This window comes from Triticum urartu, chromosome 6A (genome assembly GCF_056163025.1).
Source record: "Triticum urartu cultivar PI428250 chromosome 6A, HENAU_Tu73, whole genome shotgun sequence".
Classification (NCBI taxonomy): domain Eukaryota; kingdom Viridiplantae; phylum Streptophyta; class Magnoliopsida; order Poales; family Poaceae; genus Triticum; species Triticum urartu.
In genome coordinates, this window is record NC_141878.1 from 391922972 (window position 1) to 391940907 (window position 17936).

The 17936-nt window shown below is 48.8% G+C and overlaps 1 protein-coding gene across 1 annotated transcript in view; it reads left to right on the forward strand.

The window, feature by feature from the left end:
- Positions 1-554: 554 nt before the first annotated feature.
- LOC147965361 (uncharacterized) overlaps positions 555-17936 on the forward strand; it is a 94139-nt gene continuing 76757 nt past the window's right edge. The window contains exon 1 of the mRNA XM_087530426.1: positions 555-667. Coding sequence (XP_087386552.1) covers positions 555-667 — 113 coding nt within the window. The remainder of the gene's footprint in view (positions 668-17936) is intronic.

Genomic DNA, 17936 nt, shown 5'->3' on the forward strand with positions numbered 1-17936 from the left:
TACAGAGAGGACATCAAGCTATTCCAATGGCGCTCCACATGGCTCCTATGGCGCTCCCAGCGGCCGACAGCGAGAACGGCAGGCAGTTCACCATGCAACATGTCGTGGACACCCACGTGAGGGGGAAGGCTCTCTCGGTGGTGTACACGAACGATCCGGTCTCGGTGGAGAGCTCCATCCAAACTATGGAGCAGTTCCTTGCCGAGGACAAGTACCAAGTGGTCGGCTTCGACCTCGAGTACACCATGGGTTGTGCCAGGCACGATCAGAAGGTTGCGGTCGCCCAGTTGTGCATGCAACATGACGTCCTTGTCTACCACTACCACCTGGCCACAAGGCCTTGCGAGCGTTTCTCCAGGTTTGTCAATAGCTCCGACTATAGTTTCACTACGGTGGACACCACCAACGTTCTAAAAGCGCTAAAGGTTTCGGGCTTGAAATGCCCGAATCTTGTCAACATCCAGCACCACTACAAGGTCTGGGGGAGCGACAACAACAAACTGAACTCCCTGGTTGACCTCACCTCGGCCATCATCGACCCCTACTACGCAAAGATGAAGGAAGAGAGCAAGAAGGACAAGAACGCATGGCACAGTGTTTGGCATGAGAGACTGGATGAAGAACACGGCAAGTACACGGCCAAGGACGCGTACACAATCTACGAGATGTATAGGCAGGTCGTTGACATGAGGAACTGTCTTCTTCCTGCCCCAGACGAGGGATCGAGCCACATAGCAGTTGCAGGAGCGTCACAAGAAGTAGATGACTAGACGATTGTTTCTCCTACTTTAGAATGCATGCAATTGTTTATTGAGGTGTGTGCGAATGATCTGTATAGTCACTTATGTAATTGGATGTTTATTTCAGTTATATATATACATGTTATTCTTCTGTAGACGGAGCAAACCACACGGCTTATTAGTAGCAATCATATGTGTTATTATTGGTCTTCGCACACATATATGATTACGGACCTGTTTGCCGTGTATCACACACATCTTATTCAGTTGAACCGTTTCCATTGTGTTACCTAATCACACACACCGTTCATCCTAGTGAACCGTATGTTGCATATCGCACACACCTTCATCTGGTTGCCCGTTTCTTTTGTTCCTCCTCATCACAAACAGTTCATCCGAGTGAACCGTATGTTGTATATCGCACATGCCTTCATCTGGCTGCCCGTTTCTTTTGTTCCGTCTCATCACAAACAGTTCATTGAACGGAACCGTATGCCTTGCATCACACATGCAATTAAAATCATAACCATGTTTGATGCATCCGTCATCCCAAAAGTTTTGCACCTTTTTTGACGGTTTTTGTACACCACCGTTTGCGATTATGGCATCACACACAGTTTTGTCGAAGGGTCTCTGATCGTAATGTTGCGTTTGGACCATCTTGCAGTAGTGCATGATGCATGATCATGACATGCTAAGGTACCGAGTTCACCTAATGCAATAATTAACAATTTAATTGAAGTGGAGTTATTGGAAATATAACATTTCCAACTTCAAAACAAAAGAATAAATGTAATTTATATGTTTTGTCCTAAACAGTGGAGTCAACTTATTCAAACATGCGTGATCATGGCATAAGCAGATTCTTCATATTTTGTGATAATTTTTCACATATAAGTTATTTTATTTGCAGTTACGGTTGACTTATTATGAATTTTAGAAGTTTTGGCGATTTTGGGAATAAATAAATCATTTAATTTATCCAAATTCTAGAAAAACAATTATTCCATCTCGGTTGCGTCAACAAGTCAATAGGGTCAAACCTGACCGGTGGATCCCACTGGTCAGTGACCCATTGACTTAACATGTTTAACTAAACCCAATTCAAACTAAGTAGGGGCTTAATTAGCAGGGGGAGGGACCCAGTGTCAGTGACTTGGTGGGGAGGCAGATTAGTGGCTAAGTTAATTATGTGAAACAGGGGGCCCACATGGGAGTGACCCACCGGCGCTCAAGCATGGTGCCGCGCCGGCAGCGCACTTGGGACCTCGTTGGAAAAGTGCTGCCGGCATCAGTTTGACATGCGGGTGGTTGCGTTAGACCGCGTAGTGGCGCGTGTCGAACGATGCTGGTGGATGGCTTTGGGGTGGCCGGAGTCAGGCACGACGTTGACCGCGGCATTTTCCAAAGCACGGTGATGGCGCGGGCGGCCTCTACGGGGCACGAGAAGGTGAGCTAGGGGGTGTTTTCATCTTCTGCGATCATCCTGAGCACGATGCCATGCTCAGGTGCAAGCTACACATCTGTAGCCGCGGGGTGTCATGGTCGGCGGCATGGAGCTCTCGACTGACTCTGGCGAAAAGCACGTCTAGGGGATGCATACGACAATGAGAAGAGAGGGAAAGAAGGCGGGGCTCACAGCGATTCGGTCGAAGGGTTCAATGGGCTTGGGGACGACCTAGACAAAGGAAATCATTGCCAGCGAGCGGCGACATAGCCGATGAAGGCAGGGTCAATGCCGTCTACTAGATGCTCTTCCGGATGCGTTCTTCAATGTGAGATGAAGCGGAGCTTGACCGAACATCTGGACAAGCTGGCATGGCGAGGGGACGTCAGTGGCCATGTGGACGACGGCGGTGCACTCTGATGGCTCTCGGTGATGCTCAAAATCAGTAGGGGAAGAGGGATAGAGGAAGCAAAGAGGGAGGGAGAAGTTATAGGGGGTCTCGGGTGTCTCTAGGCACGGATCAGGGCGAGAGGAGGAAGTATGAGGTGGCGCGGGCAAGTGCGCATGTCACAGGCAGCAGCCTGCCTGCTCTGGCAGGAGGTAGAAGACGCATGTGCCCCAATGGGCTAGGCCGGCTACTATAGCAAGGTAAGCCTAGGTATAGTGCTTTCTCTTCTATTTCTGTTTCTGTTTTTCCTTTTATTTCTTTTGCCACTGTTTTGAATTCAAACCGAATTCAAACAAGTGCCAAATATTCTCTGAATATTTGTATGTTTTTCAATGGGCTTTTCCACAAGCACATAAAATATTTCATATTTATCTAGAATTATATTCTATATTATGCATATAATCCTCAAATACAATAGTGATTTAAATTCAAAGCCCAAAACAAATCTTAAAAATGTTCATAAATTTTGGTTTGATATATAGTTCCTGCGAAAATTCATAGAACTAATTTTAAGGCATTTTGGAATCATTGAATGCAATTTTAGGGTTATTTCCCTTTATTTAATATTTTTTGAGGCTTTTGAAAATTCCCTCAATTCAACTCCAGAAATTTAAATATGATGCGTGATGCTCACTGATGCAACTAATTACAACATTATTCTAGGATTGTGACAATGTGTTCCTAGAGAAAGAAAAGTTGAAATATGATGGAAGCAACTATGTGGACTGGGTTCGTAATATGAGGATTGAGGGAGTCCTGGATTAGGGGGTGTCCGGACAGCCGGACTATATCCTTTGGCCGGACTGTTGGACTATGGAGATACAAGACTGAAGACTTCGTCCCGTGTCCGGATGGGACTCTACTTGGCGTGGAAGGCAAGCTTGGCGATATGGATATGAAGATCTCCTACCATTGTAACCGACTTTGTGTAACCCTAGCCCTCTCCGGTGTCTATATAAACCGGAGGGTTTTAGTCCGTAAGACAACATACACATCAACAATCATACCATAGGTTAGCTTCTAGGGTTTAGCCTCTTCGATCTCATGATAGATCTACTCTTGTACTACCCATATCATCAATATTAATCAAGCAGGATGTAGGGTTTTACCTCCATCCAGAGGGCCCGAACCTGGTAAAACTCGTGTCCCTTGTCTCCTATTACCATCCGGCCTAGACGCACAGTTTGGGTCCCCCTACCTGAGATCCGCCGGTTTTGACACTGACATTGGTGCTTTCATTGAGAGTTCCTCTGTGTCGTCGCCATCAGGAAGGATGTCTCGCCCCGTCTTTAAAGACGACACTGTTGCTAAGGAAGCTTTGGCTGTCGGCCAAACCCTCCGGCTATGTGGTTTTCTTATGACCGCTTGTTTGGCTTCTGCGCCGACGATGACTTCTCGAGCCATCGAAAACAATCTTCATGTCAGCTCAGAACTCACCGAGCAGTTAGATCCGATGGAGCTCTCCTCCATAAACGACCTCTTGGATCGCTTCACCGCCCTGGGAGTCGCTACGGATTACGACCAGATTGGGCCTAAAACTGATCTGAGAGAGATTAACTCTCCCCAAGTCACCCATCACGTTGCAGTGGTAGAGGGACAGTGCGGCGACCCTTCATCTATCTTAAGGACTCGCTACGTCCGGATTCCCGATCCCTCCAAGCCGGATACCCGCGGAGGGGAGGATATCACTCAAGAGCTGAACTTAGGGTCAGGCGACGGGCTGGATTCATTAGACAACATCCAGGAATCCAAATTTTCGAGTTTTGAAATTCCTCGGCCTCTGAGCCTTAGATGGGATGAGGTTTTGGATTTAATTCCACCCACCCACCCCAACATAAGCGATCTATCCAAAATCAGGCAAAAGACCGATGAAACAGTACATCATTACTGGGCCGGATTCCTCCTGGTTAAGAACATGCTAAGGGACTGCCGTGAGGAAGACGCAATCTTAATCTTCTGCAATAATTGCACGGACAAGGGAATACTCAACGCCATAAGTCGTCGTGATATTACACACTTCACTGACTTGGCATCCATTGTACAAAAGTACTGTGCGATGGAAAGTGCCTGGAAAACCGAAATCAAATTTTGGGACAATCCAGCCCTGAATACAAACCCAGTCCGAAATAAAAGGGTGCATCATCGCCAGACACCTGGGTCAAGCACTAAAAAGCAAAAACCCTCTACAGGGCATGGAACCGTACTGGAAGGATGGCTTAATGGACCCTGTAAAATTCACAGTACAGAGGACGCCACACCAACTCACAGCCTTAGAGCATGTTGAATACTTCGGTAGGTGGCCTAAATTGGCGAAAATCTCCTAATTCCGGAGGCCACAGAAAGCCACCCCAGAGACACCAATATGGTATTAACAGTCCTCGAGACTTTCCCATCAAATAATATGTGAAAAAGGACACTCCGCAGCCTTGCCGAAATCTACCAAGTAGCAACAATAAACCCATGGAGTGACACGGCTATTACCTTTAACGCCAGTGATGAACCTAAATTCCGAACAGCCCGAGCACCAGCCGCATTGGTCCTCAGTCCAATAGTGGACGGATTTCGTCTTACCAAGGTACTCATGGACGGCGGCAGCGGATTGAACCTCATTTATGAGGAAACCCTTCAAAAAATGGAAATAGACTGGAACCGCATTGGGCGAAGCGGCACAACCTTTAGAGGAATAATCCCCAGTCGAGAAGCGTGCTGCACAGGAAAAATCACACTAGATGTGGTGTTCGGCATGCCGGATAATTACAGGACCGAAGAGGTCACGTTCCAGGTGGCTTCATTCAGCAGGGGTTATCACGCTCTGCTAGGGCGGGAAGCGTTTACAATCTTCAAGCAATACCCCATTACGGGTACATGAAGCTCAAGATGCCCGGGCCTAACGGGATCATCACTCTCGCTAGTGATCCGAACATAGCACTTCGTGCTGAAAACAAGACAGCCGCACTGGCCCTCGAGGCACTATCCGACGCCCTAGCGGCTGACGAACTGACTGCGCTGCGCTCTATGGTGAATAGGGACGATGTGGTACTCGACAAAAGATCCAAGTCCACCTCCTTTAAACCGGCGAACCAAATAGTCAAATTCCAAGTCCATCCAACGAACCCCAACAAAACAGCTTCCATCGGGGCACAGTTAAACCCTGATGTAGACGCTGCACTGCGAGAGTTCCTACAAGAGAACTGGGATATTTTCGACTGGCACCCTTCAGACATGCCAGGAATCCCATGCAGGCTGGCCGAGCACAGCTTAAATATCCAAACAGGATTCAAACCTGTCAAACAGGCTCTTCGGCGTTTCTCCGAACCTAAGAGACAGGCCATGGGAGAGGAGCTAACAAAGCTATTGGAGGCCAGATTCATCAGAGATATAAAACACCCAAACTGGCTAGCAAACCTGGTGATGGTACAAAAGAAGGACAAATCCTGGCGCCTGTGTGTTGATTTTAAAGCCTTAACAAGGCTTGCCCGAAGGATCCCTTCCCCCTCCCCCGCATCGATCAAATTATCGATGCTACCGCCGGACACGATTCGTTGTGTTTCCTCGACGCATATTCTAGCTACCATCAAATCAAGATGGCAGAACCAGACCAAGCCGCAACGGCATTTATCACACCATACGGCCCATTCTGCTTCAACACGATGCCCTTCGGGCTCAAAAACGCTGGCGCAACATATCAGTGCATGATTTAGACATGCCTGGCAAGCCAGATTGGCAAAACGGTGGAGGCATATGTGGATGATGTGGTCGTCAAAACAAGCCATGTTGAATCTCTAGTAGACGACTTGAGGCTCACATTTGATAACCTCCGAACATATGACATCAAGCTCAACCCGAGAAAATGCGTTTTCGGTGTTCCAGCCGGAAAACTCTTGGGCTTCATTGTATCCAGTAGAGGAATTGAAGCAAATCCAGCCAAGATCCAAGCTCTGTCGCAACTGGATATCCCAAAGGACCTCAAACAAATACAAAAGTTAATCGGATGTGTGGCGGCTCTAAGCCACTTCATCTCCCGCTTGGGAGAAAAGGCCCTACCCCTTTACCGCCTCCTTCGGCGCACCGAACACTTCAAATGGACGGATGCAGCCACGGCCGGACTCGACAAAATAAAAGCCATACTGGCAACAAACCCAGTCCTCGCCGTGCCAAACATTGGCGAACCAATGCTATTATACATTGCAGCAACACATCAGGTTGTAAGCGCAGTGCTCGTCGTCGAACGAGAAGCGGACGGACACAAATTCCCCCTTCAAAAGCCGGTCTATTATGTGTCCACTGTCCTCACTCCCTGCAAATCACGGTACCCGCATTATCAAAAGATGGCGTACGCGGTATTCATGGCATCCCGGAAGCTACGACACTACTTTCAAGAGTGTTAAATAACAGTAGCCTCAGAAGTACCACTTAACGATATCATAAACAACCGTGATGCAACAGGCTGGATTGCAAAATGGGCCATTGAGCTCCTCCCATTCGACATAACTTATAAGCCACGGTGAGCTATCAAGTCGCAAGTCTTGGCCGAATTCGTCGCAGAATGGACGGAAGCCGAACTCCCTAAAGAGTACGACACATATTCAAATTGGATCATGCATTTCGACGGCTCCAAGATGTTGGCCGGACTGGGGGCTGGCGTCGTCCTGATGTCCCCCACAGGAGACACAGTGCAATATGTACTCCAGATTATGTACACGGACTCCAACAATGCAGCCGAATATGAGGCCCTTTTACATGGCCTCCGGATGGCAGTATCCATGGGAATTCAACGCCTAGAGGTGCGCGGGGACTCAAACCTCGCAATATCCCAAATAAATGGTGACTTCGATGCCATGGATCCAAAAATGGCAGCTTACCACAACGCCGTCCTAAAAATGTCAGCTCGGTTTGAGGGGCTTGAATTTCACCATATAGCCCGAGAAAATAAACAGGCGGCAGATGTCCTGGCACGCATTGGTGCAAAACACGATGTAGTCCACCCCAACATCTTTTTGGAAAGGCTGTTCAAGCCATCCGTAGTATGGGAAGGGGAGCTGAACAATAGCAGCCCGGACTCAACCCCACTGCCCGACACCGAACATTCTGACACAATAGAAAGCTCTGCCAATGAAATAACACCTTCAGCCCACGTAATAATGGCCGTCATCGCCCCGTGGACAGAACCATTCCTCGCCTACCTTACTAGGCAGGAACTCCCCGAGGACCAAAATGAGGCACGCTGCATAGTGCGGCGATCCAAAGCCTACAGAGTCCACGAGGGAGAGCTTTATAAGAAAAGCACTACCGGAGTCCTTCAAAGGTGCATCTCCGAAGAGGAGGGGCGGAACCTCCTGGCTGAAATTCATGCCGGACTCGGCGGTCATCATGCTTCAGCTCGGTCCATTGTAAGCAATGCCTTCCGTACAGGCTTTTATTGGCCGACGGCCCGGGCAGACGTTTAGGACTTAGTCCAACGATGCACCGGTTGCCAGCTCTTTGCAAACCAAAGCCATATGCCACCCACCCCCCATCAAACTATCCCCATTACTTGGCCCTTCGTGGTCTGGGGGCTTGACATGGTTGGACCCCTTAAAGGCTGAACCCACAAGCAAAAATACTTACTAGTCATGGTGGATAAGTTCACAAAATGGATAGAAGCCAAGCCTGTTAAGACGGCCGAATCCGGACCGGTGATAGACTTTATATCCGGGGTTGTACATCATTACGACGTCCCCCACAGCATCATCACTGATAATGGCACGAACTTCATGGTCGACGAGGTAAAACTCTGGTGCAAAAACATGGGCATCAAGCTCGATTATGCTTCCGTCTATCACCCACAAACTAACGGCCAGGTCGAACGTGCAAATGGTCTTATCATGAGCGGCATCAAACCCAGATTAGTGCGGTCCCTCAAGGAATCTAACACGCACTGTGTAGAGGAGCTCGACTCCGTACTGTGGGGGCTGCGGACCATGCCGAATCGCACCACTGGATACACACCATTCTTTATTGTGTACGGGGCAAAGGCAGTTTTGCCTTGCGACATAATCCATGACTCACCTCGAGTGCGCATGTACGAAGAAAGAGAAGCCGAGCTCGATCGGCATGACAGCTTGGACGCATTGGAGGAGGAGAGTGACGTGGCAAAAGCCCGTTCCGCATTCTATCAACAACAGGCTCGAAGATACCAAAGCAGAGAAGTACGGGCTAAAAATTACAATGTTGGCGAATTAGTTCTAAGACTACCGGATAAGAAAAAGGACAAACTCAAGCCCAAGTCGGAAGGTCCCTTCATAATTGACCAAGTCCTGACTGGTGGAGCGTACCGCCTGTGGGATGCATCGGATAACCGACTCGAACCGAACCCATGGAATGCAGCCCGTCTCCGAAGATTCTATGCCTAGCACCGGACTCTGTGTTCGTCTCCTTCCTCTGTCCATTTTTTATATATTTTCTGTCTTACATTTCTCTTCTTCTCTCTCTATCTCTCCTATAACCTTTAAAGGCTTATAAAGTGACGCTCTATCCACGCTCATTAAACCTGGGGGCTTCTTTAAACAGAAGCTTATTCATACGGGCTTCATGCCCAATACATGTGTCACACTTCCGCATTAACCTTTTATTCACCATTATATGCATCGATATGACTTAAGTTTTGGCCAAGCTGGGTTGCCTGGCTCCTGTGCTTACCCCTACGTCCCCGATTGTTCGGCTAGGTGGTAAAGGGAGCACCTCTGCGATTGTTACTGCCGGGTCAGCCGGACGTGTACCTCAGACTAGGTGAAGCCGAAAGCTAGCGTTCTTAAGGGAATATTCGGTCGGTGAACTAAAGATGATCTTTTTTTATTTTTATCTATACGCCCCCAGATGTTTTTCCTGCGTTTCTTTTCGCAGCATGGACATGCACCTAAGGGAATGCCTCCCAGGGAAAGGAACCCCTAACGGAACTATTCTCCCTGGAAGATGTTTCTTACTAACCATGTAATATAACATAACTAGTCGAGCACTTGTCTGTTCAAGCACTAATGACCCCTACGCCTGGTCTCCATGCATTCCTCGGTTCCTATATAACCGCATGGGAATTCGGACACACTCCGGACCGTCAGGTCCCGAGGCTGAAGCAAAAAGGTCGGCCACGACAAATGATCGGCAATCCGACTAGAAGGCATTATAAATGTCAATTAAATTAAATAAGTCATTTTGACTGATTGTATTCCTCTTCAATACCATCTAACAGGCTGTCTAATTTACAGTCCTACTGGGAATACTTTGCAGCTAACTCTACTTGGTCGTATACTAAGCTTATAGGGATCTCCTTCCCATCGGGCCCTACAGGACCGACCTCGCCCATGTGGTTGGGGTCAGCCTTTGCGTACCGCGTCTTCACCATGGCCCAGGCCTCCCTAGCGCCTTGACGGCAAGCCGATATCTTCCACAATCGGAAGTGCCGCCGTGCTCCCTTTAGCTTCTCCGCAAGCTCTCCTAGACCTTTGGGCATGGAGATGGATGGCCACAGGGCCTGGGCGACGCCTTGCATCGCCTGCCGAACTCGATCGAGCAGTTGCGAGAGGTCGGGAAGAAGGTCACCCGTAGAACCGGGCATCTCCTCTGCAGAACGACCTGTTAGCACACCTACAGACATTGCTCTGTTAGTCGACTTCCCCGCCGAACTTTCTTTCAAAGGTTCGTTCAAGCACTTACTAAATATGCAGTGCCTAAGCCGCTGATTCTCCTTCACGGAGTCTGACAGCTGGGCACGAACATCTTTCAGCTCGATGCCCAGCTTGGTGTTGGCATCTTGGAGATCGTTCTTCTCCCGCCTCACCTTTGTCAGCACCTTCTCACCAGCCTTTAGCTGGCGTAGGAGGTGTTGCCTTTCCGGATTCAATCCAGCGCCATCTGCACTTTAATTTGTCAGATTCGCACCCATGTCGTGCTTCGCAAAATACTCATCTTTCGAAGTGTATGTTACCAGAGGGGGTCTCCTTGGGCTCCCCTGCCGCGGCTAGTGCGGCCTCTAGTTGGGCTTTGCACTCTTCTAGCTCCTTGGACGGTAGGGAATTCTTTTCTGTAAGAACCTGCATATCAAATGATCCTTAAATCAGTTATTCTAACTGTTTCAAGTCTCGGGGGCTACTGCTATATATATAATTACCAAAATTTTCTTACCCGTATGTCTTTTACATATTGCTCCATGGCTCTGGTAGACCATTTCGAGCGGCACAGAGGTACGCATCTCCCGAGTTGAAGGCATCTAACGCCCCTTGGGAGAAACAAGCATCGCAAAGAATTGTCCGGCGACGCCTGTGGTTCATGGAACTCTCCACCTCAGAGTTGGTGGCAGACAACCCATCCACATCCTCCGTCGGAGGAGCGTCTGGCGCGCGGCTTGCATTCGCCTCCGCCTCCAGACCAGGCTTTGGAGCCTGGCTGGTGGAGGCGCGATTGGCAGCCTCTCCGGGTATAGTCCGGTGAGGTCTCTTTGTCCTGAAGAGAGCACGAGTGTCAATGTGCCTCGAAGGTATAACACCTGGGATAAGGGGGCGCGCCATACCTTTGCGCTGACGCCTCGGTCCGGACTGCACTTCTTTTCGGCCCATGGGGCCCTACGGCCCCTCGTTGGCTTGTTGCCACAGGTTCGGCCTTTCGCCTTAAAAACCTCCCCTGCAAAGTTCGGTTGTAATCAGGAAACTGAAAACACGAGTGGGCGGACACCTATTCGGGGTACTGGGACTTCGATCTCAGTTACCTGGGGGATCAGGATTAGCCCTGGGTAATCGGCCGTAATGGCCACCAAGGCATTGTCCTTGCTCAATTGATGGAACACTCCATCAATCAGCTCCACAGATATGTCCGGATCCTCTTGAGAGGCCGGGTCCAGGGACCGTCCTGGGTCCTCGGGTTGTGGAGGAGGGCTGCTTATTTCCTTAACAGCCCGCGCAGTTCCTGCGTTGAAATCGTCAGAGTGAATATTTGACAATGGGAATACAAAACGGATGGGCAAGTAAATGCGACCGCTTACCCAGCTTGGGGGATTGTGCATAGAGAATCCACCCTATGGGTTGACGCAGAGAAATTCCTCCTCTTCTCCCTTATACAAAGTGGACAAGATCTTTAGTAGAATGGCAGCTGAATTCGGCCCCTTACGGCCGTAGCGGGTGGCGTCGTCCTCCCCGTTGAAGTCCCACATGGGGTGGCTTCCATACTGAAGCGGCTGCACCCCCCCGCATAATGGATTCGTCCATAACCCCGATCATGGTTAGTCCAGAATGGGCTAACAATCTTATTCGACCCATCAGGTAAATGATGTCCCTGTCACTTTCCCTCTGAGGGCTCCGCGGGTGCCAGCTTAGGCGCTTCTTTAAGGGAGCACTGTTGAATTCAAGGAGGTCAATCCGGACAGGATCCGGCAGCGGGACGTCTTCTATATAAAACCATTCCGAGGGCCAGTCTTCGGATGCCTTCTTTGGGGTTCCGGACAGATATCCGGTCCCAGCGATGCGCCACACTTCGGCTCCGCCCACTTGATACATTGACCTCTTCTTGGAATGGGGCACGAGGCAGAATAGCTCCTTCCACAGTCTGAAATGAGCTTCAACACCCAAGAACAGCTCGCAGAGGGCAACAAAGCCCGCGATATGCAATACTGAGGCAGGCGTGAGATGATGTAGCTAGAGGCCGTAGAACTCCAGCAACCCCCGGAGAAATGGGTGGATGGGAAATCCGAGCCCCCTTTCTCCTTTGGAGGGATTAGGGGCATTCTCTGCTTGCTCTCCGCCATTGTAGACGGCAAGACTGGCTCGAACCGGGACCATATAGGCCGGGGGGAGAAATCCCTTGGCCTGGAGCGTCACTAACTCGCTATGTGGGATGGAACATCTCTCCCAATATCCAGGCTTAGGGCTTGAAGGGCGAGGGGAGGAGTTGCGACGGCTGGCCATGGTGGAATGGACCTTTGTCAGATGCGCTCTCATGAACACTCGCGGAGGGGAGAAGGTGTGGATTGGATCTAAATCCTCGTCTCCTTAAATAGGGCAGCTCATTTATGCGGCTAGGGGTGTGAATGTAAAAACACTCAAAGATTTCATATTCGTTTGACACGTGGGAAGCGGCCATTATTGGGCGCAGAAGCCAAGGAGCGCAAACACCTACAAGAAACCGGACTTTATTCAACAGATACACGGAATTTGGAGGAGAACCCGCCTTGCAATGCCGAAGACAATCTGCGCACCGGACTCATCGTCATTGAAGCCTGGTTCGGGGGCTACTGAGGGAGTCCTGGATTAGGGGGTGTCCGGACAGCCAGACTATATCCTTTGGCCGGACTGTTGGACTATGGAGATACAAGATTGAAGACTTCGTCCCGTGTCCGGATGGGACTCTACTTGGCGTGGAAGGCAAGCTTGGCGATACGGATATGAAGATCTCCTACCATTGTAACCAACTTTGTGTAACCCTAGGCCTCTCCGGTGTTTATATAAACCGGAGGGTTTTAGTCCGTTGGACAACATACACATCAACAATCATACCATAGGCTAGCTTCTAGGGTTTAGCCTCTTCGATCTCTTGGTAGATCTACTCTTGTACTACCCATATCATCAATATTAATCAAACAGGACGTAGGGTTTTACCTCCATCGAGAGGGCCCGAACCTGGGTTAAACTTCGTGTCCCTTGTCTCCTGTTACCATCCGGCCTAGACGCACAGTTCGGGACCCCCTACCCGAGATCCGTCGGTTTTGACACCGACAAGGATTATCCTCACTACTGCATAGAAGGCTTATGTCCTTGATGCACGGCTAGGTGTGCCACCCGCTCCTGCCAATCTAGACGTTATGAATGTCTGATAGGCAAGAACTGACGACTACACGATAGTTCAGTGCGCCATACTTTACGACTTAGAACCAGGCCTCCAAAAGCGTTTTGAGCACCAAGGGGCATATGAGATGTTCCAAGAGCTAAAAATGATATTTCAGGCTCATGCTCATGTGGAGAGGTATGATGCCTCTGACAAGTTCTTTAGCTGTAAGATGGAGGAGAACAACTCCGTTAGCGAGCACTACTCAAATGTCTGGGTACTTCAACCGCTTGAATTAGTTGGGAATTAATCTTTCGGATGAAGTAGCGATTGACAGGGTTCTCCAGTCACTGCCACCAAGCTACAAGAGCTGAACTATAACATGCAAGGGATACTTAAGGCCACATAAGTGTTGATGGTAAAAAAGACCACCATTTTCAAGAAGGGCAAGGGAAAGAAAGGGAACTTCAAGAAGAATGGAATGCCAGTTGCCACTCTAGTGAACAAAATCCAAGCTAGAATCAGACCTGAGACTGAATGCTTCTATTGCAATGGGAATGGCCACTGAAAGTGGAACTGCCTCAAGTACTTGGCACATAGAAGGCTAGCAACGTCAACATAGGTATATTTGATATACATGTTATTAATGTGTACCTTACTAGTTCTCGTAGTAGTGCATGGGTATTTAATACTAATTCGGTTGCTAATATTTGTCACTAGAAATAGGAGCTGCGGAATAAACAGATGCTAGCTAAGGATGAGGTGACGATGCACATTAGAAATGGCTCCAAGGTTGATGTGATCGCTGTCGGCATGTCCCTCTACATTTACCTTTGGGATTAGTTTTAAAATTGAGTAATTATTATTTGGTGCCTACGTTGAGCATGAACATTATATCTGGATATTGTTTATTGAGGGATGGTTATTCATTTAAATCAAAGAATAATTATTGTTCAATTTATATGAATAATATCTTTTATGGTCATTGCTGCTTGAGAGCTGTGTTGGGATTTTCCCCAAAGAGGAGAGGAGATGCGACACTGTAGAGATAAGTATTTCCCTCAGTGAGGACCAAGGTATCAATCCAGTAGGAGAATCACGCAAAGCCCCATGAACAACACCTGCACACACAAAAGAAAATACTTGCACCCAACGCAGGAAAGATGGTCATCAATCCCCTTGAACTCGTTACATGCAAGGATCAAATCTCGTAGTGGTAGATAGGTAAATTGCAAAACAAAATAAAAGAAATGAAATTATAGCAAGATATTTTATGATTATATATATATATATATGATAAAAGTAGACTCGATGGCCATAGTTTTCACTAGAGGCTTCTCTCTTGAACACATAGCATACAGTGGGTGAACAAATTACTGTTGGGAAATTGATAGAAAATCACATAGTTATGACGATATTCAAGGCAATGATCATGTATATAGGCATCATGTCCAAGACAAGCAGATGAACTCCTACCTGTGTCTACTACTATTACTCCACCCATCGACCACTAGCTATCCAACATGCATCTAGGGTACTAAGTTAATAAAAACAAAGTAACACCTTAAGAAAAATGACATGATGTAGACAAAGTAAACTCAAGTAATATGAATAAACTCCATCATTTTACCCTTAATGGAAACAATACAAATACATGTATTTTTCCTTTCTGTCACTGCGATAGAGCACCCCAAGATTGAACCCATCACAAAGCACCTCTCCCATTGAAGAAAAATCAATCTAGTTGGCCAAACCAAACAGATATATTGGAAAGAAATACAAAGCTATAACAATCATGCATAATAAAGTTCAGAAAAGACTCAATTACTTCTCATGAATATTCAGATCATAAACCCACAATTCATCGGATCCCAACAAACACACCGCAAAAAACGATTACATCGGATAGAACTCCAAGAACATCAAGGAGAACATTGTATTAAAGATCAAAGAGAGAGAGAAGAAGCCATCTAGCTACTATTTATGGACCCATAGGTCTATGGTGAACTACTCGCGCATCATCGGAAGGCAGCAAGGATGATGTACAAGCCATCTGTGATCGATCCCCCCTCCGGTAGAGTACTGAGGGAGTCATGGATTAGGGGGTGTCCGGATGGCCGGACTATTCCTTCAGCCGGACTCCTGGACTATGAAGATGCAAGATTGAATACTTCATCCCGTGTCCGGAAGGGACTTTCCTTGGCGTGGAAGGCAAGCTTGGCGATACGGATATGTAGATCTCCTACCATTGTAACCGACTTTGTGTAACCCTAACCCTCTCCGGTGTCTATATAAACCGGAGGGTTTTAGTCTATAGGACAACATACAAAACGACAATCATACCATAGGCTAGCTTCTAGGGTTTAGCCTCTCCGATCTCGTGGTAGATCTACTCTTGTACTACCCATATCATCAATATTAATCAAGCAGGACGTAGGGTTTTACCTCCATCAAGAGGGCCCGAACCTGGGTAAAACTTCGTGTCCCTTGCCTCCTGTTACCATCTGGCCTAGATGCACAGTTCGAGACCCCCTACCCGAGATCCGCTGGTTTTGACACCGACATTGGTGCTTTCATTGAGAGTTCCTCTGTGTCGTCGCCGTCAGGCTTGATGGCTCCTACGATCATCAATAGCGATGCAGTCCAGGGTGAGACCTTCCTCCCCGGACAGATCTTCGTCTTTGGTGGCTTCGCACTGCGGGCCAATTCACTTGGCCATCTGGAGCAGATCGAAAGCTATGCCCCTGGCCGTAAGGTCAGATTTGGAAGTTTAAACTACACGGCTGACATCCGCGGGGACTTGATCCTCGACGGATTCGAGCCACTGCCGAGCATGCCGCACTGTCACGACGAGCATGATCTAGCTCTGCCGCCGAACAGTGCCCTGGAGGCCGCACCTGCATCGGCTTTGACCCTTAATTCGGAGCCAACTGCGCCGATCGAGGATGGGTGGTTGGACGCCGCCTTAGGGGCTGCGATCCCAACGGCGATCGAGCCGAACACCAGCCCCGCACTCCGGGAGACTCATGACTCCAAGGAGCCGGACTCCTCTCCGGACTCCAAACCCTCCGCGCCCCTGCCGATCGAATCCGATTGGGCGCCGATCATGGATTTCACTGCCGCAGACATCTTTCAGCACTCGCCTTTTGGCGATATTCTGACGACACTAAAGTCTCTCTTTATCAGGAGAGCCATGGCCAGACTACGGTTAGCAAGGTTGGGATAAGGACGATGAGGAAATTCAAAGCCCACCCACCACCCACTTTGTAGCCACTGTCAATGATTTAACCGACATGCTCGACTTCGACTCTGAAGACAACGACGGTATGGACGCCGCTGAAGGAGACAATGAAGAACCAGCGCCTACTGGGCCCTGGAAAGCCACCTCGTCATATGACGTATACATGGTGGACGCACCAAAAGATGATGACAAGGAGCGGAAGGACGCACCGAAGGCTTGTTCCCTCGAGAAGAAGTCAAAGCGGCGACGCAAGCGCCGCCCCAAATCCCGCCTCGACAGAAATAACGATCACACAGACCCAGCGCTGGAGCAGGGCGAACCGTTGCCGGACAGCGGCAATCCAGATAATCAAACCGAACAAACAAATTCTATCAAGGAAAATGGTCCAGACGATATAACGCCGGACAGGCACCCGGAGCAGCAGAATGCCCGTAAAAGGCTTGTTGCCACCGCGAGGAGTCTTAAAAAACAGAAGCAAAGGCTCAAGGCTGCGCAAGACACACTCCAAATCAGATGGAGTAAAATACTCAACATAGCAGCGAGGTACGGCGACAATCGCCCCTCCAAGAGCTACCCAAAGCGGAAGCTGCTACCTGAATTCGATGAGGAGGCCTCAGACCCCCCACAACCAAATATCAAAGCAGCCACCTGGCCGGATAAACGACCCCTCTACCAACACAGAGCGGCATACAACGCCACTCACAATACAACACGTGACCCATGCGAGGGCTCGCACCCAAAGGACGGTGCAGCAAGATCCATCTATGGACCACGCGAGCGCGCCCCAGCATACAATGCAACACAACAAACATCCAAACAACGCGGTACACCCAGCTACAGGGGTGCCGCACACCCCTTATGTTTCACCGATGAGGTGCTAGACCATGAATTTCCAGAGGGATTCAAACCCGTAAACATAGAGACATACGACGGAACAACAGACCCTGGGGTCTGGATTGAGGACTACATCCGTCATATCCATATGGCTCGAGGAGATGATCTCCACGCCATCAAGTACTTACCCCTCAAGCTCAAAGGGCCAGCTCGTCACTGGCTTAAAGGCCTCCCCGAAAGCTCCATTGGAAGTTGGGAAGAGCTCGAAGACGCCTTTCGGGCAAATTTTCAAGGGACTTATGTCCGACCTCCGGATGCGGACGATTTGAGTCATATAACTCAACAACCCGGAGAGTCAGCCCGAAAGCTTTGGAACATGTTTCTTACTAAAAAGAACCAGATTGTCGACAGTCTGGACGCCGAAGCCTTGGCAGCTTTTAA